The sequence below is a fragment of the Tachysurus fulvidraco genome, chromosome 7 (assembly GCF_022655615.1).
Source record: "Tachysurus fulvidraco isolate hzauxx_2018 chromosome 7, HZAU_PFXX_2.0, whole genome shotgun sequence".
NCBI classification, from domain to species: domain Eukaryota; kingdom Metazoa; phylum Chordata; class Actinopteri; order Siluriformes; family Bagridae; genus Tachysurus; species Tachysurus fulvidraco.
The window spans coordinates 16090002-16117054 of NC_062524.1; the positions used below are offsets into that span (position 1 = coordinate 16090002).

At 36.0% G+C, this 27053-nt stretch overlaps 2 protein-coding genes and 1 long non-coding RNA gene across 5 annotated transcripts in view; 1 reads left to right on the forward strand and 2 right to left on the reverse strand.

Moving 5' to 3' along the window:
• Positions 1-921: 921 nt before the first annotated feature.
• Positions 922-13468, reverse strand: LOC125145232. The gene is made up of 4 exons (XR_007143572.1): positions 13173-13468; positions 12672-12760; positions 2153-2254; positions 922-1749 (listed from the first exon to the last, which is right to left on the reverse strand). It is a non-coding gene; the product is annotated as an uncharacterized LOC125145232 (long non-coding RNA).
• Positions 13469-14814: 1346 nt separating this feature from the next.
• slc25a4 (solute carrier family 25 member 4) lies at positions 14815-17706 on the forward strand. Its single transcript, XM_027134822.2, has 4 exons — positions 14815-15082; positions 16248-16734; positions 16826-16966; positions 17158-17706. Exons 1-4 carry the CDS (start codon positions 14972-14974, stop codon positions 17313-17315), a joined length of 897 nt encoding a protein of 298 aa, XP_026990623.1. The 5' UTR covers positions 14815-14971; the 3' UTR covers positions 17316-17706.
• A 909-nt stretch (positions 17707-18615) lies between these two features.
• cfap97 (cilia and flagella associated protein 97) overlaps positions 18616-27053 on the reverse strand; it is a 16093-nt gene continuing 7655 nt past the window's right edge. For 2 of the 3 annotated variants that reach the window (XM_027134997.2, XM_027134996.2), the window contains exons 4-5: positions 19705-19831; positions 18616-19571 (exon numbers count right to left, since the gene is read on the reverse strand). In XM_027134997.2, coding sequence (XP_026990798.1) covers positions 19471-19571; positions 19705-19831 — 228 coding nt within the window. In that variant the 3' untranslated portion in view covers positions 18616-19470. Of the gene's footprint in view, positions 19572-19704; positions 19832-19910; positions 20574-27053 lie in introns of those variants that run through there. The other variant, XM_027134998.2, reaches the window with a different exon arrangement.

The following is a 27053-nucleotide window of genomic DNA, read 5'->3' on the forward strand; positions in this document are numbered from 1 at the left end:
TAGATAGATAGATAGATAGATAGATAGATAGATAGATAGATAGATAGATAGATAGATAAATTGATAAACGGAAGATGAGTAGACTGTAACACTGAGTCAAAAAGTGGAAGAATACATAGCCTGAGAAAACACAGACGGATAAACAGAAAGAAGGTTAGACAGATGACAGACAGACAGACAGATTCATATATTTGAATTTTGTAAAGCTGTGCATAAGTTTAATATGATGACAATAAATTTGACCTGAGTCGAAAATACAGATAAACAGAGTGACCAACAGACATGCAGACAGAGAGACAGGAAGACAAACAGAAAGGCAGGCAGACAGACAGACGGACGGACGGACAGACAGACAGACAGACAGATGGACAAACAGACGAATGGACAGACAGATAGACAGACAGACAAACAGAGAGACAGGAAGACAGACAGACAGAAAGGCAGATAGATAGACAGACAGACAGACAGACAGAAAGTCAGGCAGACAGACAGACAGACGGATGGACAGACAGACAGACAGATGGACGGACAGGTGAATGGACAGACAGACAGACAGACATATAGACAGAGAGACAGACATATAGACAGACAGACAGACAGGCAGACAGACAAGCAGACAGACAAGCAGACAGGCAGAGGCATGGGAATGTGTAAGAGGAAGGCAGTGGAGTGTAAAAAGCCTCATTAGCTCATCACTTTGTTATTCATGGAGCTGAAGTAGAGCTGGTTAACTTTCACAATTAAGGCATAATTTACAGAGAGAAAGACTCGGCTTCTGACACCATTGTCTTACAGAACAAAAGAGTTTCAAATCTCCCTGATCTGACTGCTTGTGTGTGTGTTTGTGTATGTGTGTGTGTGTGTGTGTGTGTGAGAGAGAGAGAGAGAGAGAGAGAGAGAGAGAGAGAGAGAGTGTGTGTGTGTGTGTGTGTGTGTGTGAGAGAGAGAGAGAGAGAGAGAGAGAGAGAGAGTGTGTGTGTGAGATGTTTAGTAATGAAATGTGAGTGTGTGTGGTAAACTCTTGCTGGTGTAACAGTTCCACAGTGTCTCGTGTTCATCGTGCTTTCTGATGTCTAGTGTCTCACTTCAGAGATTTGGTGTGTGTGATGATCTGATTTGGTCTGATGGTCTGCATGAACCTTTATAAGACCTTTATTTCTGAGAGGTCGAGCAGTTAATGATCTGCTTTATTGTTCTTATGTGAGTTTAAACTTGTGTGTATCGGTCCAGAACAGATTGTACGATTCTTTTAAAAACAACACTTATAGCGTCAGACGAAGAACGACGCTTTCATAGAGGACGACACGTCCGTCTTTGTGTCGAGTTCTGAGGACCGCATTTGCGCTCGAGTGATGCTACAGGAGCTGACAGTGCAGTATAAAGGCCTATGGGGTCAAGTGGCCATGATGGCTTTGGGGTCATTTGGTGTGGCGAAGTCCAGAGTGCACCTGATGCATCTGGAGTCTAAATTAGAGGGCGTGTGGAAGCACGTGAGAAAAAGGACGAGGCACAAAACCAAATCAGGGCTAATGTGCTCCCTGTATGCTTGGATGGCTTGATAGGGGACAGAGTGGGTGACCGTCAAGGCCGGGACTTCTTTTGTCCAGGGAAGGGGACAGCGTCCGGGGCTGAAGTGGGCGGATCGCCGGCTGGACAGGTCACGGACGGGATCTGGGAGAATCACGCTCGGGGTAACCAAAGGGTGGAGTGGATTTAACGCTCCTGTTCACTACTATAGCTCGTCTAGCACTATAAAAGAAAAATGTTTTAGTATTAGCAATATCAGAGGAAAGGGAGCTCCAGAAGCCCTTCTCATGCTCAGGGAGCTTCCTGACAGCATGGAAATGACAGAAAGACCAATGCAACATCACTGTTGTTGTTGGGGTTTTTTTTTTGCACCAATCATTTGTAAGACTTTTCTTTTCTTTTCTTAGCCAAACTGGTCGTGTCCAAGCTTTATTATTATTATTATTATTATTATTATTATTATTATTATTATTATTATTATTATTGTTGTTGTTGTTGTTGTTGTTGTTGTTGTTATTATATACTACTTGACAAAACAAAGAGCTAAAATAAAATTTCTACTTGAACTAATTAAACATGTACCAGAAATATAAGGAGCTGCAGAAGGATGTCACACAGATCTGACCTGCTACGCCACCACAGCGGGAAACTGCTGCCCAACAACATGACCACAAAACCCGTCACAGCAGGGTCCTCTACGGCCTCCAGAGTCATCACCAGGCCACCTCTGAACACACACACACACACACACACACACACACACACACACACACACACACACACACACACACACACACACACACACACACACTTACCTTGTATGACAGAATTCTCTACTGTGTGTCTCACAACTAGCAAAGTCGAACAAAGCTATAAATCCGTATACACAACATGTAGAATATACAACATGAATGTTATACAGAATCTTCGCAGCACCTTCACCTTTAGTTTATTAGGATTAGACAAAAACATCTTGGCCCTCAGGATTTGTGGAAGACAAATTATTCCATAAATCCATAACAACGTGCTAAGAAGTACAGATAACGATCCACCGACTGCAGAATGCAAACGATATAAAAAAAGAAAAAAAAATCTTTGTAGAAAAAAATCAGGTGAAATCAGGATGGATAAATTATATGTATTGTTAAACAAAAACGTTTACTGTAATTGTTTTATTGTTTACCTGCTAATATCATTAATCTGTGACTCTGAATGTACCAAATCAACCAATTCCAAGATTTGTATAATTGTAATATACAGGCAGATAAATACATTTATAAATGTTTAAAGAATTAAAATATAAAAGTCTCTCTTAAAGCTTAGTAGCTTAAGGAGTTCTCCAAATAAAAAACACCTCCTTTCTTCAGTGTTTCTAAAAAGCTTTTTCTCTGAATTTGCTACATTTTTTCTCTCCAAACCTTTTAAATCTGGTCATTGATACAAAAGCAAAAAGTCCATTGGATAAAGTTTGACCCTGCGCCCCACTCTCTTGCTCCTAACGGCCATAAATTCCCCTTTTCACTGATCTGAGATCGGAGCCTCGTCTCAGGATCCAGATCTCATCTACAGTGAAAGCGACAGCAAAACTAATCTGGGGTCAGCTTTATAGCGATGTTGGTAATAAAGAGTCTTTGTGAGAGGCGGTTGTTCGCGCTCAGGTTTGTCTCTCCTCATCACGTCAGTGCATCAGGAATGTGAGTGTGAAATCCATCCTCATGTCTCCTCCAACACAAGTGTCTAAATCCCATCCGTTAAAACCTCCATGGCTGGGATTACATGAAAGAGCGCAGTGTCCGTCAGCACGAAAACGTGTTAGAAGGACCAGCAACCCGAAAAGTCGGTTTTCAACCTGCGTTTTTATAGTCTCAAGACTTTTAGAAGGAAATCACACCTTCAGCGCAAAAAAAAGGTTAAATAAGTGCACTGGAAGAAATAAGCAAATACCATTGAATAGTAAAACTTGTAAATTCTTAATAAAAACTCTCAAATAAATAAAATATTTATATACCTAAAAATATTAACATACAGGTTTCTTAATAAAATATTAACTTATGCAAGTTTAAATAGTATACTTTGACTTTCTAAACAAAAATATTTAAAAAAAGGATTTAATTTTTATAATTAACTTAGAAATGTTTTTTTTTTATTAGCTTAGATATTTTCATTTTATAGATATTGATATTTTTTTTTCTTGGAGATTTACTTACAATGAATGTTTATCTTTTACAATGAGTTTTTATCTTTTTTGTTAAATATTCCTCATATAACATTAAATTTAATAAAAAGATTTACAATTTTAAATATTAAATTTATTTTTTTAACAATAAAAAGTCAGGATTAAAATGGTAATTTATAAATCGGTAAATAAAGAATGTGCAATTTATTGTATTCTTACATTTTTAAAACTTAATTTTAAAGTTTGCTGATTATTGTACTGTTATACTGGTAAGCCTTGAAAATAGAAATAAAGAGGAGGAGCCTAACGAATTAATGACATTAATTGCTGTCACTTTCACTAGTTTTTGTCTAATGAGCAACATTCCCCTTCTATCCATAGTAGGTCGCCAGAGCCCCACTCACGCTCACGAGGCGACTATCTTGTGCCATTTATGTGAAAGAGGGATCGGTTTCCCTGCTCACGTTCCCACTGTTCTTCACAGGCTGAGAAAGAGGGATTTGTGGACAAGAAAGTGAGACGGGAGAGATGGAGCCCGAGAAAAGAATGATCCTCATCACTCGCGGAGACAAGACACCCCGAGAGATAACGGCTGGATGAATGAGTGGCTTATTTCTCTCTTTCTTTCGTCGCGGGTGAGGAGAGAGGGAGCGATGGACGGATGGACAGAGTGGGAGAATATGGCATGGGGAGGAGGGAGGGATAACTAGATGCCCGTTTATCTGCTGCCTGCTTAATCTGGGCCACCATCTGAGTGGTGTGTGTGTGTGTGTGTGTGTGTGTGTGTGTGTGTGTGTGTGTGTGGTTGGTTGGGAGAATCTTTGAACCAGAAGTTCCCAGTAATGATTGGAATATAGGAATATGCTATAATGTGTTGTGTGTATTTATTGTTCTGTCTGGGCAGTTTTGTGCTCTCTGAGGACCAAATGTCCCCATAATGACAGGAACACATACATAACTGTGTGTATTTTTAGTACATTGTGAGAACCAAATGTCTCTATAATAATAGGAATACCTGACAATGTGTGTATGTGTGTGTGTGTGTGTGGGGGGGGAATCTTTGTATTTAGTGTCTTGTGAGGACGAAAAGTCTCCATATTGTGTATGTGTGTTGTGTGCGTGTTGTGTGCCGTATGTGTTGTGTCGTGTGTGTGTGTGTGTGTGTTTGTGTGTGCGTGTGTGTGAATGTCCGGCTCCCTACAGCTGCAGGCTGCGGATTAATCGTCATCCGCACTGCCACTTTTACACAAGTCGCTCTTTTTGAACAAAAGTCATAGATGCTATTAATGAGATGGTAATCCTGGGCCAGTTTCCCCCGATAGTCGCTGCTCCTCTCCGTCCCCATGAATAAAAATTAAAGCCCTGAATAGCTAGAGAGCGAGAGCGAGAGAGAGAGAGAGAGAGAGAGAGAGAGAGAGAGAGAGAGAGAGAGAGAGAGAGAGAGAGAGAGAGAGAAACAGAGGGGCAAAAAAAACAAAAAATATTATTCTTCATGGATCATGGTGGGCTTTTGGAGTCTCAGGTTCCCACAAGAAGATCTGACACTGTTCCATCCCCTCCCTCTCTCTCTCTCTCTCTCTCTCTCTCTCCCACTGTCTCTAAGTGTCTCTCGCAGCATAGGGACCACACAAACTCTGAAGGGGGTCTGGAAAATTAATAAGTCAGAGATGTTGCTTGTTTAAGAAATCAGAAGGTACGAAGAGGAGAAGCACGAGGGAAAGAAGGGAATCTGATGAGCCTGTATGCAGCCTTTATATGTTTAATGCATAATTTATACACTCTCTATGACCACCATACGTACACTTTCATACAATTATCCAATCAGACAATCACGTGGCAGCAGCAGTGCAATGCATAAACTCATGAGGATACATGTGAAGTGCTTCAGAAAAATGAGTGTGGATGATGATCTCAGTGACTTTAGCATGGTCGGTGGTGTCAGGTGGTTCGAGTCTTCTAGTAATTTCACACAAAAGTCTTCGTGTAATTTCACACAAAAGAGGCTGAAGAGTTTATACATTATATGGTGGAAAAACAAAACCAGCAATTTTTATGTGCAGAACCACTACCACTTTGTGTACATTGTGTTTGAGCTGACAGAAGAATGACTAGGACTGATTCAAGCTGACAGGAAGTCTTCATTAACTCAATCAGACTTTACAACATTGTTGAGCAGAAACTTATCACAAAACCTTGAACCTTGAGATGGAACAGCAGAAGATTTCAACGAGTTCCACTCCTGACAGAATAAAATGAACCTACTGTAAAAGGAGAATACTGAGTGTGAGGTCCTAGATGGGATGCAGGACCTTCAAAGTGCACCATGAACAGTCAGATTCAAACACCTGAAGACTTTCTAGTGTTTGGAAATGTACAGCTTTTACCTCTGACACTTTCCATAAACGCTAAATAAACATCTTTTGACAGAAAGCTTCACCAGACTGTTCGATCTGTTACTACAGAAATGATAATGGAACGACAGCGTATTAGAGGACGTGTTAGTATAAACCTGTGTATTAAAGGAGAGTCTATAAGTAAAAAGTGTTGAATTTTTACAGTTTATTGCAACTTGGACCGCGTTGTGACTAGCATGTTTAGTCTAGCACACAGTGTTAATTCTAACTTGAGTTTAACTCTCTCTCCTTTCTGCCCATCGTTCACGGTTTGACTGCTTGACCGCTTCAGAAAAAAGCACCTCCCTAATGAATAAATGTAAATTCTGCTGACCAAACGTGTCAAAAATTCACGGCGAGGGAAGAGAGTGCCACACAGGAACTGGTGACACCGGGATCAGCCTGTTTTAGCATGGCAATGATTTAGCATTGATTAGCGAGAGAGGGAGGGAGAGAGGGAGAGTCCTGAACCGTTCTAAAGTTTCCTTTCTCTCCATTCAGTCTGTCCCTCGGTGCCCAGGCTTTTTCTGTTGGTATTACAAAATCCCCATTCACTCTAACCCTTGTCACCTGTCAACTAAGCCTGGCTGGTTTTCTAGGTCTTTATCCTCGACACACACAAGGAAAAAAGTGAGAAGCTAAGCTTATACCCAGCCTCCCTCTATCAATGCCCACAAACCACACACACAAACACACACACATACACACACACAAACAGTGAAACCACATGTCTAGGAGCTGTTACTCTTGCAGATTAAAATTCATTACCCTGTTCTTTTTTCAGAAACGTTTACATTGCGTTGGTTATTGTGGCCCATTCACTGGACGGATGGGGGAGTTCTCATTCTCCGGACTCGCCCGCGGGTGGCCGGGGTCTAATCCGTAAATCCGAGCTTGTAAACTCGACTATTCCGCAAAAACAACCCAACCATACCAGAGAATAAAAACACACGGCTGTTTATTCCATGTGAATATGCTAAGTTAACCAATTTGGTACATCAAATTGTTTTAAACACAAAAAACTTCCTGCAATAGAAATGGCAAGAAACAGAATATTTACATGTCTTTTCATAATATTGAGCCTGACAGTATCTTGAGGGTGATTTTGCTCTCATACCCCCTCAATGTGAGGTTTGCATAATGACTGTTTTGGACCAAATTCCAATATTAAAATGGTTCTCACATAAAATTTACAAAAGTTCATAAAGAAAAACCTCCTTAAAAGAAATAAAAAGTAGATTAATAATGAATACGTGAATTTTTTATCTGCGGTGATTTTTGATTGTGTTCTAAACATTTTAAAGTGTTTATGTGACACAAGGTGTTTTAATAAGAAATGAAAAACTCTATGGCTGATTTTTAGGTTAAAAATCATATAGAAAATCTTGACTTAACTAAACTTAAGTAATTTATCTACAAATTGTGAAAACTGTTCAATAATCTTTTTTATTATTATTCACAGTACTTAATGAAAGCTATGCTAAAGAATTTACACTCCTGTGTCTAAATTTGGAATTAATAATCTTGTAAAAAAAAAAATTTTAAATAATGATAACAATAATAACAATAATAACAATAATAATAATAAGATTTATAATAATATTTTTTCTCTCTGACTTTTTAACTTTTCTAAAAAAAATATTAATGCAAAATTTAATGTATTTAAATGTGTAAATATAACCATAATACATATGCACAATAATTATACATAATAAATATAATAATCAGCAATATTTTTTGAACAGCTGTATATACTGAATGTTTTTATTTTATTTTAGCAGCACTGTTTTAATCCCTATTGCTTTCACCTAATTTATTTTTTTTTAAATCACAGCTAATAAAACAAATTATAAATTATCTTTCAGTAAATAATTATTATCTAGTAAATTAAAGTAAAGTAAAATTTAAAACTGTGAGGTAGCTGTATGAAGCTAAAATCGTTCAAAAAATTTAGTTTTATTTGTGAACGGTTATTAAAGCGTATATTTCACTCACATTCTAGTAGGTGATAATGATAATATTCGTAAGACTTTCCGCAGACATTTTGAACCTTATTCATGTCGCCTACTGATAAAATCCTTGTTAGAGAAAAGTATGAGAGATTGTGTTATGTCAATGGTGACGAAAAACAAAAACAAAAAACATCTACACATTTCCTAAAAATCTGTCCACCAGCTGTACAATCTAGTTGTTGGAAATCACTGGTCCAAACCTGCAGAGAAGATTGGAGAGGTCATGGAGGGGTCAGCAAGAGGTCAGCATGTTGGTCGGCTAATCAGGCCACCAGCATACGCTGTTCATTGACCCTTTAGGTCAAGAGGTCGAATTGCCCCTTCAGCCAAGAGCTGGACACACACTGACCAAATCTTTCAATCACATATCTCTCAATCTTAGGATTAAACTCTCTAATACACACACACACACACACACACACACACACACACACACACACACACACACACACACATACACACACACTTACAATCTGCAACTTTCACTCGGTCCAGGAACCACAGAGAATGACCAATTGATTTATCAAATGATTTGAACATCCGGTGTGTGTGTATGTTTGAGCTCTAATAGACTGAGCCAGAGCGCAGGGTTGTGTAAAGACATCAGGTGTGTAACATAGTAACCACTAAACCTGTCAACCAAAAGAGAATCTTTATTTATAAAAAATAAATAAACGTGTTATGAATGTTACCTGAACAGCTTATGAGTCTTTTAAAGGTTATTCAAATATACATCAGTATAAACACTGCTAATCTATTAAAGAGCTAAATTACGAGGTACATTTTTATAAACCTTCCCTGTACTGAGGGAAGATGATTAAGACTACTTACACAAGTGTAGCTAAAATTGTTAGAGCACTGCTTTTAGGTTATTAGGACATATGGAGACAAAATATGGGCATAACATAGCAGAAAACTGCAGGATAATCAGGTTCCACCTAGCATAAATCTGTTTATGGGGAATACAAAGACACAGTGATCATGAACCTTAAACAAATCAGTTAAGGATATCATTTGCCTCAGATGTGTTGAAAAAATTCTATATATAGTTGATTTATATATATATATATATATATATATATATATATATATATATATATATATATATATATATATATATAAAGCATAAATCTGTTTATGGGGAACACAAAGGCGCGGCAATCCAACATTGACTTCAGATGTGTTGAGAAAAGTGTACTAAAATACTCTAAGTGAGACTTCCAGACTTCCTCTGTGGGGAGGATTTCAAATTATAACAGTGACACACTAACAAATCAGTTAAAATATTAACCTTTACCTCAGATGTGTTGATAAAACACAAAAAGACAGTTTATGAGTAAAATAACACTGTAGCTACACTTAGCATTAACTAGAAACTGTGGAAATCTTTATATGTAACGTATGTTTGCTGAGTTTGCTTTGGTCTTATTAAGATGTGATCCAGTTTTACAGTACACAGGGATTTATTTGAGAACCAAAAAAGAAGTATTACATGTTAAGAAGGATTGCAATTGAAATGCTGATTTCTGTGTAAAGATCGTTTCATGTACAAAACTTTTTGGACCATTCACTATATATATATATATAGATCTATAAACTAGACATACACATGTGTATATTTAATCCACATGGCTCGTTACGATCACTTGCAGCTTCGTGTATAAGTATGTAAATATTTTCAGGAACTACACAATAAACGCAGCAATCTTCCTGTCAATTGTCATAGCCAGCTGACTATATGCTAGTGTATTGAATTATTTTATTATTTCTTCGTGTAAAATAAATCTTATCATGGGCGGATTCAAATATGTTATTGGCTAAAATTATAGAAGGGGAAAAAATAGATTTTTGACAGAATATTACATAGTAAAGCTTTTGCAGAATTGTAAGACGTCAAGTACGATGTGTGAACCTCGTTAAATAAAGTGTAAGAAAGGAATGTGAAAGAAAGAAATTATAAAAGAAGACAAAGAAGAAGAGAAAAGGACAGAACGCGAAAGAAAAAAATAACCTAGAGCAAAATGTAGAGTGGCTGCTTTAAACGAGTGCAAACAAGTGCTGCCCTATTGAGATTGTCAATGTCCCTGCAAACACACACACACACACACACACACACACACACACACACACACACACACAATTAAATGATCAGGTGGTCTCCACTTGTCCCTACTATTAAAGAGTGAATACACTTTGGGAACAGAAGCTCTCAGAGATCTTCAGGCTCTTCACACACACACACCGGGTGCGGAGAAACATTAGGCTTTAATGAGCAACTGCTTTAACCTCAGAGCTTCATGTACACACTGAAGGTTCTATTTAAGAAGCAAAGGAGCCTTAGCAGACTCTGACCTTTGACTTCTCATGCAATAGAGAGGTGCTGAGGAGCTACAGCACCTTTAAAACATGTTAATAAACCTTTCTATACACACAAAAGGGTGGAAATCGGAGACGGAAAGGAAATAAAAGAAACAGAGAAAACGAGAACAAGCTGAAAACAACAAATTAATCATTATTATTATATTATAATTCATAATTAATTAATTATTAAACAAATTAATCATTATATAATAATAATAATAATAATAATTATTATTATTATTATTATTATTATTATTATTATTATTATTATTATTATTATTAATGCATATAGAACAGACAATGATTTAATCAACCAAACAAGATATTAACCGTAATTCCAAAAAAAATTAAAAATCTCTTACAAACTTTTACCTTGGATTATTGGCTCTACCCAAACAATAATTAAGGGTGCCAATAATTTTGAAAGCAGTCAAAAAAACGTATTTTAAAGACACAGTGATGAAATAAGAGTAAGTATATCAAAAATATTGGAATGCAGCAGATGCTATGATACTGAAAATGGCCAGATTTCTGCACCACTGAATTATCATCCTGGTCTAGAGTCTGAAAAATATGACTATGAGACTGATGTGTTACAGAATCACACACCAGGTCCCAGCAACCGTTGCTACAGCGACTCATCCTACTCCTGGAGACGGTGGACTTTGTTTGCCCGTGTTTTTTTTTTTTTGCCATTGCCAAATCCTTTAAGCTGTGGACATCCTGCATATGTGTGAATCGGGCATTTATGAGATGTGTGTGCACCCGCTGACCCGGGGCACAGGAGGACTATGGGACATAAGCCTGTTACAGCTCGAGTCAGTTTGAGTACAAGAGTCAGGAGCTCGAGGTCTCCACAGTCGTGTGTCGTTTGTTGGCAGGAAGTGAGCTTCATGAAGTGAGAAAGATTGCCATCTCTGTTTGGTCAGTGATGGGGATGTGGGCATCATGCTGATGCCGTGCCACACACATTATATACGATACTTTATTATACTTTAAAATACCAGGACCAAGCCGAATTCTCCATTCTGACTGGTTTTCCATCACATCACTTTGACAGGAGATCCGTGTGTAATTCAAATCGTAGGTGCGTACTAATGTTCTCCATCTGACAACGTACATTACTGTTTCTATAGTAACAACTCCATAATCCAAGATTAATAATAAACATTAGACATTCTCATCACTTTTGTTTTCTGCCGTGTCTTGCTGCTGATCTCTTTCCCTAATGAACACTTTTACTTTATTTAAGTCAAGTCAAGTCAAGTCACTTTTATTGTCACATCACCACAGCACATGTGCCTTGGTGAGTGAAATTGTTAGGAGCAAACTCCAGAAATTGCAGAACAGTTGTACAGATATACAGATAAAGATATAGATAATGAGTTGACGTGAAAATGTGCAATTTGATCATACATATAGTTAGTGCAATATGTGTGTACAATATGTACAGTTAACAATCATAATGAAATCAACAGGTGAAATGTGCAGTATGCTCATATATAGCCGGTGCAATGTGTGTACAATATGTAGTTAACAAACAGATAATGGAATCAGAAAATGAACATGTGCAATATCCTCATACGTGTCAGCACACACAGTGTACTGTTGGGCATCCTTACAGTAACACTACACATTATATTCAGTATGTATTTATATATGTATATGTGTAAATATATGTAAATATATTATATATAAAATAGTATAAGGTGCAAAACAGATTGTACAGATACAGAAGTGACATGGATGTGCATCGGATGGTGTCTAGTGGTAACAGATGGATTATGGCATTAAATGCAGTGTATATGTATAGTCCAGTGTTTCTAGTGCAGTGTGAGTGTATAGTCCAGTGGATAATCCGAAGTTAAGGTGCAGTGTGTACACTTTCATCACATCTAGCAGGAAATGACAAGTAACCTCAGGAGTTTCCAAAAACAACGGACTGACTTCTTGCCTGTCTTGTGTCTATCCCATTCAGTTGTCCAACAGAACAGTATTAAACCCCTGGATGAGTTTCGTACGTTCAGCTGTAGGTTTGAAGGTGACCACAGAGGTTTTTAATAATTCAGACACTAAGCAAACCGATCAGTGTTAGAACTCAATAACGATCCAGAGAAAGAAGTACATAAGCATGTGTCCTGAAAAGAGCAGTTTGTTTAGCTGAGAGTGAGAGAAGTGAAAACGAGTGTGTGACAGTTATACCTTATAAAACCTCGCTCTCTCTTTCTCTAACAAGCTGGACGTGTTCTCCTGATACACACTGTCATCCTCTATACTCACAGACTCACCATCTGTGGGCCATAAAGTAATTTGCAATTCACACAAAAATAGTTCTTGCTTTTTGAACATACTGGTAAAAAATGTATAACTTCTAATCAGAGAACCTTTTTAGTTCCTCTGAAGGTTTCTTCCTCTAAGAGATTTGCCTCTATCACTTCTGGCTTGTTCTTTAGAGTAAATAACATTTAATGAAGTGAATGGAATTAAATGCAAGTTTTCCCATTTAGCCATTTGGAAAAACTAAATATAAAAATAAATCATCTTTAGTGAAGTTCTTTCTGGTTGTTTCCACCTAGTACTGAATTTATCAGTCGTCTATTAACCAATTTTTGGAGCTAACCACGACAGCTAACAAAGGTTAAGATTAAGATTAAGATTCTCTTTTATATTTATTTACAAAACCCTTATTTATAAATCCCTTACCTGTTACTGATTCTGAACGGACTGCAAACTTCAGTGTCACGTGAGCTCCAATTTCCAACTTCTACTTTTCAAAATAAGTGATTTTTTAAAAAATATTAATAAATACAAGATTAATACAGGATTATTATTTAAAAATATTAAAAATGAATAACAAGATTTTTATTATATATATATAAAAAAATACAAGAAATTTAAAAATACATTAAATTAGATTGGCTAAGTTAGATTGAAATTTTTAGACTTTATAGGGAAATTTGTGAGTTAAAAGGTGAATTATTCTTGGATGGATGGATGGATGGATGGATGGATGGATGGATAGATAGATAGATAGATAGATAGATAGATAGATAGATAGATAGATAGATAGATAGATAGATAGATAGATAGGAAACTCTACTCAAAGAACAGCTCTCCATCGCCATCTTCTGACCCCCAGCACACACTCTATAACTCTATAACTCTATATATCTCGGGGGTCAAAAGGTATATATATATATATATATATATATATATATATATATATATATATATATATATATATATATATATATATATAACAACAGTCATATATATGTTTAGCATTAGTAAAACATAAAAAAACACTTATTAAGGTAATTTTACAGAAACCTATAGTCTAAAATATATAGACAAACAAAAGTATTAAACTGTTATTCATTAATTAATTCAATGATAAATTGATTCCTTCTTTCCTTCCTTTATTCATTCATTTCATACGAAGTGCTCACAGAAGAAGAATAGAGCACGCAGTAGGTCTGCGTACAAAAACAAAAGGCTGGATGATGACAATCACACTTCCGTTGTGTTTATTCCACTCCGGGTTTTACTGTTTTACCTAAACAAAGTTTAATCTCTGCACGGAAACTGATATCCACGCGCCTCGGTCATGTGAACTGTGCGTAATTGCGCACGAGACTCGGGAGACTTCTGGGTGAAGTAGCCAGCATGGAAAAAAAAGATCCTTGTAGCTCTACATGCAGCCCAGATCCCCATTCATAATTCTAAAAACTCAAATGCTTTATGGTGCACATTAAAGAGAAACCCACTTTTAGCAACAGACGTCCCACACGCAGCCTTCATTCTGTCATCAAACCAAATCCGAGCTTCTTTTTTTTAAAAATACGGATTAAATTCTTCTCTTTATTTGGGCTCGAACAAACCAAGGATTCCGTCACATTTCTAACGATGTCAACTCAAATGTCAATATCAGAAAGTAAACTATTACTTTAAATACAATGCTAACGGGAATGATTTGCTGAACGATTTTAACTCATTCAACGCAAATGTGAAATAAAAACTAACAAAGTCGTATGTGTTGAATTATTCCTTTGTGCTGCGTCTTAGAATAAATTATTTATTAATAAATGAATAAGTAAATAACAAAGAAATATTGCACATGCAAGGTTGTCATTTATATTTGAATTATGTATTTATTTATTATTATTATTATTATTATTATTATTATTATTATTATTTTACAAAGTCTACTTTGTCCTTCCAAAAAATAAAAAAAATAAAAATAAAGTACATTTGTCCTTTAAACGTCCCTCAGTATCAAGGCATGATGATTAAGTCGCGCTCTCTGACCCGGGATATTTATTTAAGGTTCCTTTTCCGTTCGGTGCCGTGCGCGTCCATCACCTGATCTTCTCGCGATAGGTGCGCGTCTATATGAAGGGCACGCAGGCCCGCGTGCTCGTCCATTTGAAGGGTCCATCGGCGTGTTGAGAGCTGTGAGTTCGCACACGAAACAGAAACACACACATACACACACCGGCACCATGGCTGAAGGGGTCATAAGCTTCATGAAGGATTTCCTGGCGGGTGGAGTGGCTGCGGCTATCTCCAAAACAGCTGTGGCACCCATCGAGAGGGTCAAGCTGCTGCTGCAGGTATCCCTGTGTGTGTGTGTGTGTGTGTGTGTGTGTGTGTGTGTGTGTGTGTGTGTGTGTGTGTGTGTGAGTGTGTGTGTGTGTGTGTGTTTATCTGCTGTAGAAATCTACACACATTATTTCAGGTAGTTTTATTAACTGACTCACTAACATTCATTGGTGTCCAAAAGATGTTTGGGGGTAAAGTATAAAATCCATCTACCACTTTGAAAGGTTCTTTGGTTTATCCCTGCAGAGGGACCCTTAAAAGTCTACATATTAACCCTGGAACACGTGTAGAAAGCTGGAACTGATTGCCATCCAGTGACAAACCCTTTTACTAACTATGTACATCTGACACACAATTCGTTTTTTTAGTACACTTACTAAGTTCATTCATCTGCATTTGTGTGACTCATACTGGGCTAGAACACAGTATTTTTGGTACTTATTACAAAAATACCCACCTGTCTTGTCATTCCTTTCAGGCCAAGGGTCTGAGACCCACAGGATCCTTAATAAATTAAGTTAATTTGTAAATAAATTTGAACTGAATTGAATTACCTTAACCAGTCACTTTATCTCTAGATTTCTAGTGATTGCAATACTTTGAGTTATGAACAAGCAAGTCATGGACATGGTGTTGGTAAAACGTGGGTGCATGAAGTGACAATACTTGGGGTGAGTTTAGTCCTAAAAATAGCCTGAGGTTTGAAACCCAATACTCAATCCCTCACATGGCTGTAAATCTCAATGCGGCTGGTGCACATGGTCAGACTAATCTTTCCAATAAGAAAGAAAGGTATCTTAATAAGAATCTCAATCTATATTGGATCCAAGTGAAATAAACAACAGAGAGATAAAAAGATGATGGAAAGCCTGGAACTCAACTGTCCATGGCAGGTCAACTGTGATATGTCAGAGGCTACATATTTGAGGATATCGCTGAGGGAAGATCATTGCTCAACAGTCCAACAACATACAGACACTCTGGGCCTTCTGTGCCACCATCTAGGTTGAATTCCTTCACAAACCTGGTCTTGGAGTCCGTTTTTCCTGCTCCAGCAGATCCAATCCAATTAATTATGTAACTGATTCAACAAAGATTCATTTAATAAGATCCAACAACAGAAACACATTAAATTACACTTTGAGACTTTCCTAACACCAAATGCTCCTCCACCAGGTCCAGCATGCCAGCAAACAGATCACTGCCGAGATGCAGTACAAAGGCATCATCGACTGTGTGGTGAGGATTCCCAAGGAGCAAGGCTTCATCAGTTTCTGGCGTGGAAACCTGGCCAATGTGATCCGGTACTTCCCAACTCAGGCTCTCAACTTTGCCTTCAAAGACAAATACAAAAAGCTGTTCCTTGGCGGTGTTGACAAACACACCCAGTTCTGGCGCTACTTTGCTGGCAATCTGGCATCGGGTGGTGCCGCCGGTGCAACATCACTCTGCTTCGTTTACCCACTGGATTTTGCTAGGACCCGGCTGGCTGCAGATATTGGCAAAGGCTCTGCTGAAAGAGAGTTTACCGGCCTGGGCAACTGTCTTGCCAAGATCTTTAAGTCAGATGGCATCAAGGGGCTCTACCTTGGCTTCAATGTGTCCGTCCAGGGCATCATTATCTACAGAGCCGCCTACTTTGGGATCTACGACACCGCTAAAGGTAAAAAATACATTGATGTTTGATTGCTTCATCAAGGAATAAATATCTTGGCAAAGGATAAAGCACAAATTTGTTGAATGTGAAATTTCAGGCATGCTGCCAGACCCCAAGAACACACACATCATCATCAGTTGGATGATCGCCCAGACCGTCACTGCCGTGGCTGGTATTATCTCGTATCCCTTTGATACTGTCAGACGTCGTATGATGATGCAGTCAGGACGGAAAGGAGGTAAGTTAGTCGTAAAACACACTACAATAAGATCTGTGATCAAAATATCTCTTGCTCCTCATACTGGACTTTAGATGTTAGATCTTTAGTCCTGCTGCAGAACCAAAATGCCAAAATTGTGATCATTCTTGAACAAATTCTTGAGTTTTGTTTGCTTTAAAATACACATCTGGTCCATTTTCCTTCCCCAGCCGACATCATGTACAAGGGCACAGTGGACTGCTGGAAGAAGATCACCAAGGACGAAGGATCTAGGGCTTTCTTCAAGGGTGCCTGGTCGAACGTGCTGAGAGGAATGGGTGGTGCTTTTGTGCTTGTCCTCTATGATGAGATCAAGAAGTACACATAAGTGTTTAAGCCTCCAGGTCCATCTAACCAAAAAGGAGACCCTCAGTGCTGCGAATGTCTTAAACCAGGCTAGATGTGTGCGAGAGTGTACCGAGTGTCTGAGAGTGAGAGGAAGCAGCTGCCTGCTCCTAAACCTGTGTAAATATATTTAACCCCCTAACCTCATCTCTGATTACAACTGTCCTCTCAGGTCCGATTATTCTCGCCACGCAGAGATTGTTTTGCTTTGTTTATAATATTTGTTCCATTTAGAAGAAAAAAAAAACCCAAAACACAAGCACCACTGGGGCCAGAGGGGCCCCGTTAAAGGAAGATGCATCATGTGCCTGTACATCAGAAAAGTCAACAGTTCTTGTGTTCTTTTAATAAAAATTTACTCAAATACCATTTAATCTTTCGTCTCAGCTTTTCATTTCCTTCTCTTCCTGAATTCTCTTTCTTCATCCCTAAGTTAGGTTTCTCTTCAAATTTCTCTCTACAAACCTGGATTTTTTTTTAAGGGTTGCAGTGGAACTTGAGCTAAATCAGTTACTCCATATGGGCAAAAGTAAAGCATTAATGAGGTAAATCTCAACACAATCAGCACATTACCACCAAGTGAAGAGGGCTGGGATCTGTCCAAACCTGATCAGTTCTTCCACCCCAACCTTGGCGAGCCATGTCTTCGTAAACTTCGATTTGTGCAGTGTGGCATTGTCATGCAGGAACATGTTCGGGGCTCTTAGTTTCAGGACGGAGTGCCAACCCATCGCAGGGCACACACACTCTCATTCACTCACGCAATCACACACTACGGACAATTTTCCAGAGATGCCAATCAACCTACCATGCATGTCTTTAGACCGGGGGAGGAAACCGGAGTACCCGGAGGAAACCCCCAAGGCACGGGGAGAACATGCAAACTCCACACACACAAGGTGGAGGCGGGAATCGAACCCCCAACCCTGGAGGTGTGAGGCGAACGTGCTAAGCCACCATGCCCCCCTGATGTCATACCTCTTTAATTAAATTTGAGCTGCTATAAATATTAGAGGATCGGTTATTAATTTCAACAGTTACTACTATAGAACCGTCACTGTGAGTTAAACAATGCTGTCAACAGGGATTACAAAAGAACTTAAGAGTCACAGGTCATGAAAATACAATAAAACAGGTTGTTGACGGGTCTCTGTCACGGCAAGCATGCGATAATGCGGAGGTTAAATCGGCAGCAGAAGGTCAGGACTGTCAGTATTGCAGTGACAAATCTGTCTATAGTAACAAGTCATTATTGTGTGTGTGTAAACAGTCATACAATTAAGGAAATTTTACATTTTTATTCCAACATACAGATTTGACAATATTAAATATATATAATTCTACTGATCTTTAAACTTGCACATAAGCCTACTGATATTTCAGGCACAAAGAAAGCAAGCATACATCGCATCTAAGCGATCTGTTTATGTTCTCTGACCTTACTAAGTGCAATGTACAGCAAAATAAAGCTCAAACCTCCTCCGCAGATCAAAAAAGATTATAAATGGCTGATGTCGATTGTCCTGTGCACATACTCTGAGAATAGGAAAAGTCATGGATGTGTTTTATCAAGCCAAATCCGCTGAGGATTCCGTTCAGATTGTATGTTCAATAACTTAGTTTATAAAATAAATCCAGACACAAACGGTCATATTGGTATAGAGTGTGATGGGTCATATATCGAAAGGGTTATAACAGTTTGTTCTATTAAGATACACAAGTAAACAAATAGCCTTGATTTGAAAATATATTAAAAAAAACTAATAATCTCCAAACTGGACAACAAACCGCACAGATTTCACGTCCTCTAGCTAGTCGAGAATGAGTGAGCCTGTGAAATCATGGCATCATGATACGAAGTCTAACTTTCTTTTAAGGGTGACAGGTTTAAGAAATGGGTTTACTTGTAAAGATAAAATCCGTTATTGTGTTCCTTTCTCTACCAAACACTTCTATCAACCCGTACAACTTATTTGTCATTAAAAACGTATAACTAGCTGATCACCAGGCCTTGAAGGTCCGACTTACAACGTTTAAGTGGTCCGTCAGAAACTCGGCTTCTCGCGACCCAGATCTGAGGTGCTGCATTGCGGGAAGCGTTTGAGCGGTTTTGCATGTGATTAGAGACGGGGTTCGGATCAGGACCAGGCCGGCCGTGGACCTGTGGTTCTGGTGGGTTTTGCGGTTTCAGGTCTGGTTCTGTGAGGACTGGGAGAACGGCAGGTTCTGGAGGGTCGTCCTGTGGAGGGTAACGAAGTTGACGAGTATTTAATAATTCACATTGCTTGCTCATTACAGACATAACCGTCAGGTTGGAGGAGTAAGTATGTGTGTGTGTGTGTGTGTGTGTGTGTGTGTGTGTGTGTGTGTACCTGATGCAGGTCTTATGAGCGGTGTAGGTATTCCAAGGTATGCGACTTGGCGCTGGTATTCTGTTAGCTGTTCTATTCGAGTCATTCCTGGAGTCGCTTTTACTGACTCCAAACGCTTTAATAAGGCCTAGGATTTGCAAACACACACAAACACACACACACGACTTACAGTATAACAAGTTTTCACTAAGGTTACGGTCATAAAAGGATGTACACCTTATATCTTTAATAATATCATACACTGGTGTTATGTGCAGGAAAATAACCCAATTAAACATGCAAATATTAGCATTAGTTATTAGCATAATATTAGGGTTTTTTTGTAATCCTTGCCAAATTCCGTGGTATAAGAGGAATAAAACACTTCCATAACACCACTGCATCATGGACTAGTTTCATAATAATCCCTTTTGTTTTTAATCATTGTTATGTGTGTGATTACAAATTCTCCACACCTCCGAACACTAACTTGTACGACAGAGTACACCAAGTGCTAAAACAGAGTGAAAGTTTCCTTGTGACTCATTGAAGGTATAAATAACCAGGGCACTGTGATCAAAATGTCAGTGGCTCTCGTGACTCCTAGAGCCTTTGGAAACCCTACAGTAAGCAGAAGCCATGCGAGAAGCACGTCACTGGAAATAGAGCGATGTCTGAACGCCGTGTTTATGGAGTTGTAGCGGAACGGGAAGATCTGGCCATCCTCTAGGGTTTAAGTGTGTGAGAGTGTGTTCAGTCAGGGAGGTTTACGTAGAATGGAAAACAACATGAGACATAATGAATCAGAAGAAAGAACATGACAGTAAGTGTGTGTGGAGGAAAGGGAAAAAAATACTACACCCTCAGTTGGATTGTGTTACTCCACTGTGCTAAGAATAGAGAGAAAGTGTGAGGAAAAGAGAGAGCAACAGAGAGAGAGAGAGAGAGAGAGAGAGAGAGAGAGAGAGAGAGAGAGAGAGCGAGAGGAACAATTTGTCCCAACCCTATGAACTATAACAAAGTTCAGAACCCTCATTTAGTAGGAGCCTGATTTAAAAAAATGTTACCGAGTTATTAATGTTACAGATTTACTGATTCGGAACAACGTAATCGGCACCAGGAGGGCAGAAAAGTCTGATGCAATACAATGTTATAGTTATATTATTCAGAAACAATCTCACAATAATTTGCACAGTCAGTCCCAGTGAAGAAGGTGTAGTGAAGACAGAATAACAGCATGACTGCATGGGAACAGTTCTGTATCGTATCATATTCGTATTGGCGTCACATGCTGTATGTATTCTGTATTTCAGACCACTGGTCAGGAGGCTTATAACCAACATACAGAAAAAGAGATCTGTATTCAATAGATCTCCAGTAAAGTTCAGGTGATAACTCTATTATTTATATTCTGTTAATCCACAGTAATAATCTTTATTAAATCTGATCAAGTTCACTCATGAGAGAAGGAAACTTCCACCTGTCTCTGTCTATCTAACAGTGTGACTCCCTCTGCAGCTCCTGCAGTCCTGTACACACACACACACACACACACACACACACACACACACTCTCACAGACAAACTCACTCCCTCACACACACACACACACACTCACTCTCTCACAGAGCATGAAAAGAGAGAGCAAAGAGATAGCAGAGAACAGAAAACAAAACAAGAGAGAGAAGCAGAAACGAGACATACACACAACTCATACAAAAAAGAGATAAAGAAAGACGAAAAAAGAAGAGGAGAAGAGAGATAAAGCGAGAGAGAGAGAGAGTAGAAAAATACATAAATAACACAGAAAGAGCAGAGAGAGAGAGAGAGAGAGAGAGAGAGAACACCAAAAGAAGACGAGACAGAGAGACGCAATACAACCAAGAAAAAAGAATAGGAGAGAGAAAGAAACAACAGAGAGAGAGAGAAAGACAATAAAAACAAAAGGAGCAGAGAAAGACGATAGAGAAATTATCCGAGAGATAGATTAGAGAAACAGTCGAGAGAGACAAAAAGAGAAAGATGAATAGAGAGGATGACACAATGAGAAAAACACAACAAAAGATAGAGAGAGACAAACAGATCTATCACAAACACAGCACAAACTCTCTAACAGCAAAATCAGAGAAACTATTGAACACAAACACAAACAATATAAAAAACAGTCACATCAAAACTCTACAAAGGAAACTATAACACACTCGCACACACAATCTCACACACACGCGCACACCACCAACTCTCACACACCACACACTCCACACACACACACTCACACCACACAACACTCACACACACACACGCGACACACACAGCGCACACACACACTCTCACACACACACTTCTCACACACGAAGCGCGCGAAACACACACACTCTCACACCACACACGCGCGACACACCAAAAGAGAAAAAAAAGAAAGGAGAGAGACACGCAAAAACTAAGACGAGAAATGTAGAACAGACATGAGAGAGAAAAGGGAGGAGATACAGAGAAAAAATAAACAGAGAGAACAAAAAACTATAGCAGAACAGAGAGAATAAAGAAGAAAACATGCGAAAAAACAAAATAAGAGCAGAAAACTAAGATAGAAAGACAGAGAGAGAGAGAAGAGAGAGAGCAAACATAAAGAGAAAAATAAGAACGATAGAGACAACAAAAGAACGGAGAGAGACAAGACTAAGAAGGGAGACTGAGATCAAAAAGAAAAAAAACATAGCATGGAGAGAGAAAGAGAAAGGAGAGAGAAAGGATATGATAAATAACAGCAGGACAAAATATAAGAGACACAAAGAAGAGAAACAGAAGGAGAAACACACACAGAGAAACAGAGAAAAACCAACATGTGAAGAAAAAGAAAACAAAAAAAGAACACAGAGAAAACAGAAAGAGAGAGAAAAGAGAGAGAAAGAGAAAAAGAAAGAAGGAGAAAAGAGAGAGAGAGAAGAGAGAGAGAAACATAGAAAAAAAAGAAAAAGAAGAGAAAAAAAGAAAAAGAAAGAAGAAGAAAAGAAAAAGAAAGAAAAAGAAAACAAACGAGAAAAGAGAGAAAAGAAAAAAGAAAGAGAGAAAAGAGAAAGAAAAGAAAGAGAAGAAAAAAGAAAGAGAAAAGAGAAAGAAAAGAGAAAAAAGAAGAAAGAGAAAAGAAAAAAAAGAAAGAGAAGAAGAGAGAAAAAAAAGAAAATAGAAGAGAAGAAAAAGAAGAAGAGAGAAGAAAAAGAAAGAAGAGAGAGAAGAGAAGAAAAGAGAAGAAGAGAAGAAAAAAAGAAGAAGAGAAAGAAAAACAGAAGAAAAGAGAAAGAAAAAGAGAAGAAAGAAAGAAAAAAAGGAAAAAGAAAAAGAAAAAGAGAGAAAGAGAAGAAGAAAGAAAAAGAAAGAGAAGAAAGAAAAGAGAAGAAAAAAAGAGAAGAAAAAAGAAGAGAAAGAAAGAAAAGAGAAGAGAAAGAAAAAAAAGAAAGAGAAGAGAGAAGCGACAAAGACAAGAGAAAGAGAGAAAACAGAAAGAAAAACGAGAGAAAGAGTACAGTAAAGAGCGAGCAGAGACCGAAGTCACTAAACCCTAACATTAAACCCTGTAAAGAGACAACTCCTTTCTCCCACACAACAGAAAACCAAAGAAATAACACACAGGACAAGAGAGAAAGAGACCAAAGAGACAAAAAGAAAGAGAGAACAGAGACTAAAAACAGAAAGACAGATAGAGAGAATAGAGAAAAACAGATAAGAGAGGCAGCCAGAGAAGGAGAGAGAAAAACATCAAAGATAGACAACACAGAGAGAACAAAAATAAAAAACAAAAGAAATGATGAGTAGACCACATCACAGCAGACAACTGCAAATAAAAAAGAATAGACACAGAGCCAGAAAGAGAGATAGATAAGAAAGAAAGACGGGAGATAAAGAAAGAAGAGAGATAAAAAGAAAGCGAGATAGAAAGAGAGAGAGAGAAAGAGCAGAGAAAGAGACAGAAAAGAGCGACAAACAAAACCAAGCAAAGAGAGAATACAGAGACAGACAAGTAAAGAGAGAAATACGACAGAAAGAGAGAACAGAGAGGAAGAGCGAGAAGACGAAATAGATATAGAAGAGAAAGAGAAAGAAAAAGAAATAAACCAACACAAAGAAAGAGCGAAATGAGACAAAAGGAAGAGTAGAAGAAATATAGAACAGAGAGAGAAGAGAGACAGAAGGTACAAGATAAAATAAACACAAAACAACAAAGAGGAAAAAGAGAGAAAAATGAAAGAGAGAAAGCGAAAAGAAGAGAAAGATAAAGATGACCTCTAAAATATATGAGATCAAATGGAAAGAGAGAAAGACAACAGAAAGAGAGAAAGAGAAATACAAAAACAAAAGAGAAAGGAGAGAAAGAGAAAAATAGAAAGAGAGAGAGAGAGAAAACAGGAGAGATAGAAAATAGAAAGAGAGAGAAAGAAGAGAAAGAGACAGAAAATGAGAAAGAGACAAAAAACAAAGAGAGAAGAGATAAAGAGAGAAGAGAAAAAGAGAAGAAGAAAGAGGAGAAAGAGAGAAAAGACAGGAGATAAAACAGAGAAAGAGACGGAAAGAGAGAGAGAGAGAAAGGGAGAGAAAAGATGAGAAAGAGAGAGACAGAAAAGAGACAAAAGAGAGAAAGGATCGAAAAGAGAGAGAGAGAAAGAGAGAAAGAGAAAAGAGAAAAGAAAGAGAGAGAGAAAAGAGAGAGAGATAGAGAAATATACATAAAAAAGAAAGAGAGAGATATAGTGAGATGAAAAAAAACAAAAAAAAAAAAAAAAAAAAAAAAAAAAAAAAAAAAAAAAAAACAGAATATATATGAAAGAAAAAAAAAAAAAAAACATAAATTATATAGTAGAAATCAAATATAAATCAAAAAAAAAAAAATAAAGTAGATATGAAATAAAAAAAAAACAATCACTTATATATAAATAACAACCAAACCACAAACACAAAAAAACACTTCTATATAACGAAAACACACACACTCACTTCTCTCTCACTCACACACACACACTCACTTCTCTCTCACTCACACACACACACTCACTTCTCTCTCACTCACACACACACACACACACACACACACACACACATCTCTCTCACTCACACACACACACACACACGCACGCACACACTCTCTCGCACACTCTAAAAAAAAAAAAAAAACAAGAAAAAAGAGAGAGAAAAAAAAAGAAAAAACAAAAAGAAAAAAAGGAGAAAAAAAAAAAGAGAAAAATGAAAGAGAAAAAAAGAGAAAAAAAAAAAGAGAAAAAAAAAGAGAAAAAAAACAAGAGAAAAAAAACTGAGAAAAAATAAAGAGAATAAAAACCAAGATGAAAAAAAAAAGATAAAAAAAAAGCAGAAATAAAAAAGAGAAAAAAAAAGAGAACAAAAAAAGAGAAAAAAAAAAGAAAAAATAAAAAAAAAAAAAAGAAAAAAAAACAAAAAAAAAAGAAAAAAAAAAAAAAGAAAAAAACACAAAAAGAAAAAAAAAAAAAGAAAAAAAAAAAACAAAGAAAAAAAAAAAAAAAAAAAACAAAAAAAAAAAAAAAAAAAAAGAACGAAAAAACAAGAAAAAAATCGAAACCCTAAAAAGAGAAACAAAAAAAAAGAGAAAAATAAAAAAAAAAAAGAGAATCCCCAAAAAAAAAAAACAAAAAACGAGAAAAAAAAACGCAAAAAAAAGAGAAAAAAAAAAAAATAAAGAAAAAAAGAGAAAAAAACAAAAAAAAAAGAGCCAAAAATAAAAAAAAAGAGACACAAAAAAAAAAAAGAGAAAATAAACAAAAAGAAAAAAAAAAAAAAAAAGAGAAAAAAACATAAAAAAAGATAAAAAAAAAAAAAAGAGAAAACAATAAAAAAAGAGAAAAAAAGAAAAAGAGAAAAAAAAGAAACGAGAAAAAAAAATAACAAGAGAAAAAAAAAAAGAGAGAGAAAAAAAAAGAGAAATAAAGAGAAAAAAAAAAAAAAAAAAAAAATAAAATAGAAAAAAAAAAAAACAAAAAGAGAAAAAAAAAAAAATAAAAATAAAAAAAAAAATAAAGAAAAAAGAAAACAAACAAAAAAAAATAGAGAAAAAAAAAAAAAAAGAAAAAAAAAAAAAAATAAAGAGAAAACACAAACAAAAAAAATGACGAAAAAAAAAAAAAACAAGAAAACAAAAAAAAACAAAAAGAGAAAAAAAAAAAAAATAAAAAGAAAAACAACACAATAAAAAAAAATAAAAAAAAAGAGCAAAAAAAAAAACAAAAAAGAAAAAAAAAACACAACTCCACAAAAGACGAAAAATAAAAAAAAAAAATAGAGAAAAAAAAAAAAAAAAAAGAGAAAAAAAAACAAAAAGAAAGAGAAAAAAAAAAAACAAAAACAAAAAAAAAAAAAAGAGAAAAAACAAAAAAAAGCAAACAACGTAGAAAAAAAATAAAAAAAAGAGAAAAAAAAAAAAAAAAAAGGAAAAAAAAAAAGTAAAAACAGAAAAAAAAAAAAAAAAATAGAAAATAAAAAAAACAAGAGAAAAAAAAAAAAAAAAACGACGAAAAAAAAAAAAAAAAAGAGCAAAAAAAAACAAAAAAAAAAAGAAAATAAAAAAAAAAAAAGAGAAAAAAAACAAAAAATAGAGAAAAAAAAAAAAAAAAAAGAGAAAAAAAAAAAGAAAAAAAAGCAAAGAAATAAAAAAAAAAAACGAGAAACGAAAAAAAAAAAAGAGAAATAAAAAAAAAAAAAAGTTAAAAAAAAAAAATGAGTCCTCCCTAAAAAAAAAAGAGAAAAAAAAAAAAAGAGAAAAAAAAAAAAAGAGAAAAAAAAAAAAAAGAGAAAAAAAAACAAAAAAAAGAGAAAAAAATTTAAAAAAAAAGAGAAAAAAAAAAAAAAAAGAAAACAAAAAAAAAAAAACAAAAAAAAAAAAAAAAAAAATTATATAAAAAAAAAAAAAAAAAAAAAAAAAAACAAAAAAAAAAAAAAAAAAGAAAACAAAAAAAGAAAGAGAAAAAAAAAAAAAAAGAGAAAAAAAAAAACGATAAAAACAAACAAGAGAAAAAAAAAAAAGAGAAAAAAACAAAAAGAGCAAAAAAAAAAAAAGAGAAAAAACTAACAAAAGAGAAAAAAAAAAAGCAAACAAAAAAAAAAAGAGAATAAAAACAAAAAAAAACAGGTAGAAACAAAAAAAAAAAAAAAGAGAAAAAAAAAAAAAACAAAGAGAAAAAAAAAAAAACACAGAGAAAACAAAAAAAAAAAAAAAGAAAGAAAAAAAAAAAAGAGCAAAAAACAAAAAAAAAAAGAAAAAAGAAACAATAAAAAAGAAAAAAAAAAAAAAAAAAAAAGAAAATAAAACAATAAAAAAAGAGAAAAAAAAAAAAAAAAAGAGAAAAAAAA

What these genes read in the sequence shown, in the direction of transcription:
- slc25a4 (XM_027134822.2), top strand. Translation starts at nt 14,972, where the DNA reads ATGGCTGAAGGGGTCATAAGCTTCATGAAGGATTTCCTGGCGGGTGGA. An exon ending in GGGTCAAGCTGCTGCTGCAG is followed by an intron (nt 15,083 to 16,247) that starts GTATCCCTGTGT and finishes CTCCTCCACCAG; the next exon opens with GTCCAGCATGCCAGCAAACA. An exon ending in GATCTACGACACCGCTAAAG is followed by an intron (nt 16,735 to 16,825) that starts GTAAAAAATACA and finishes GTGAAATTTCAG; the next exon opens with GCATGCTGCCAGACCCCAAG.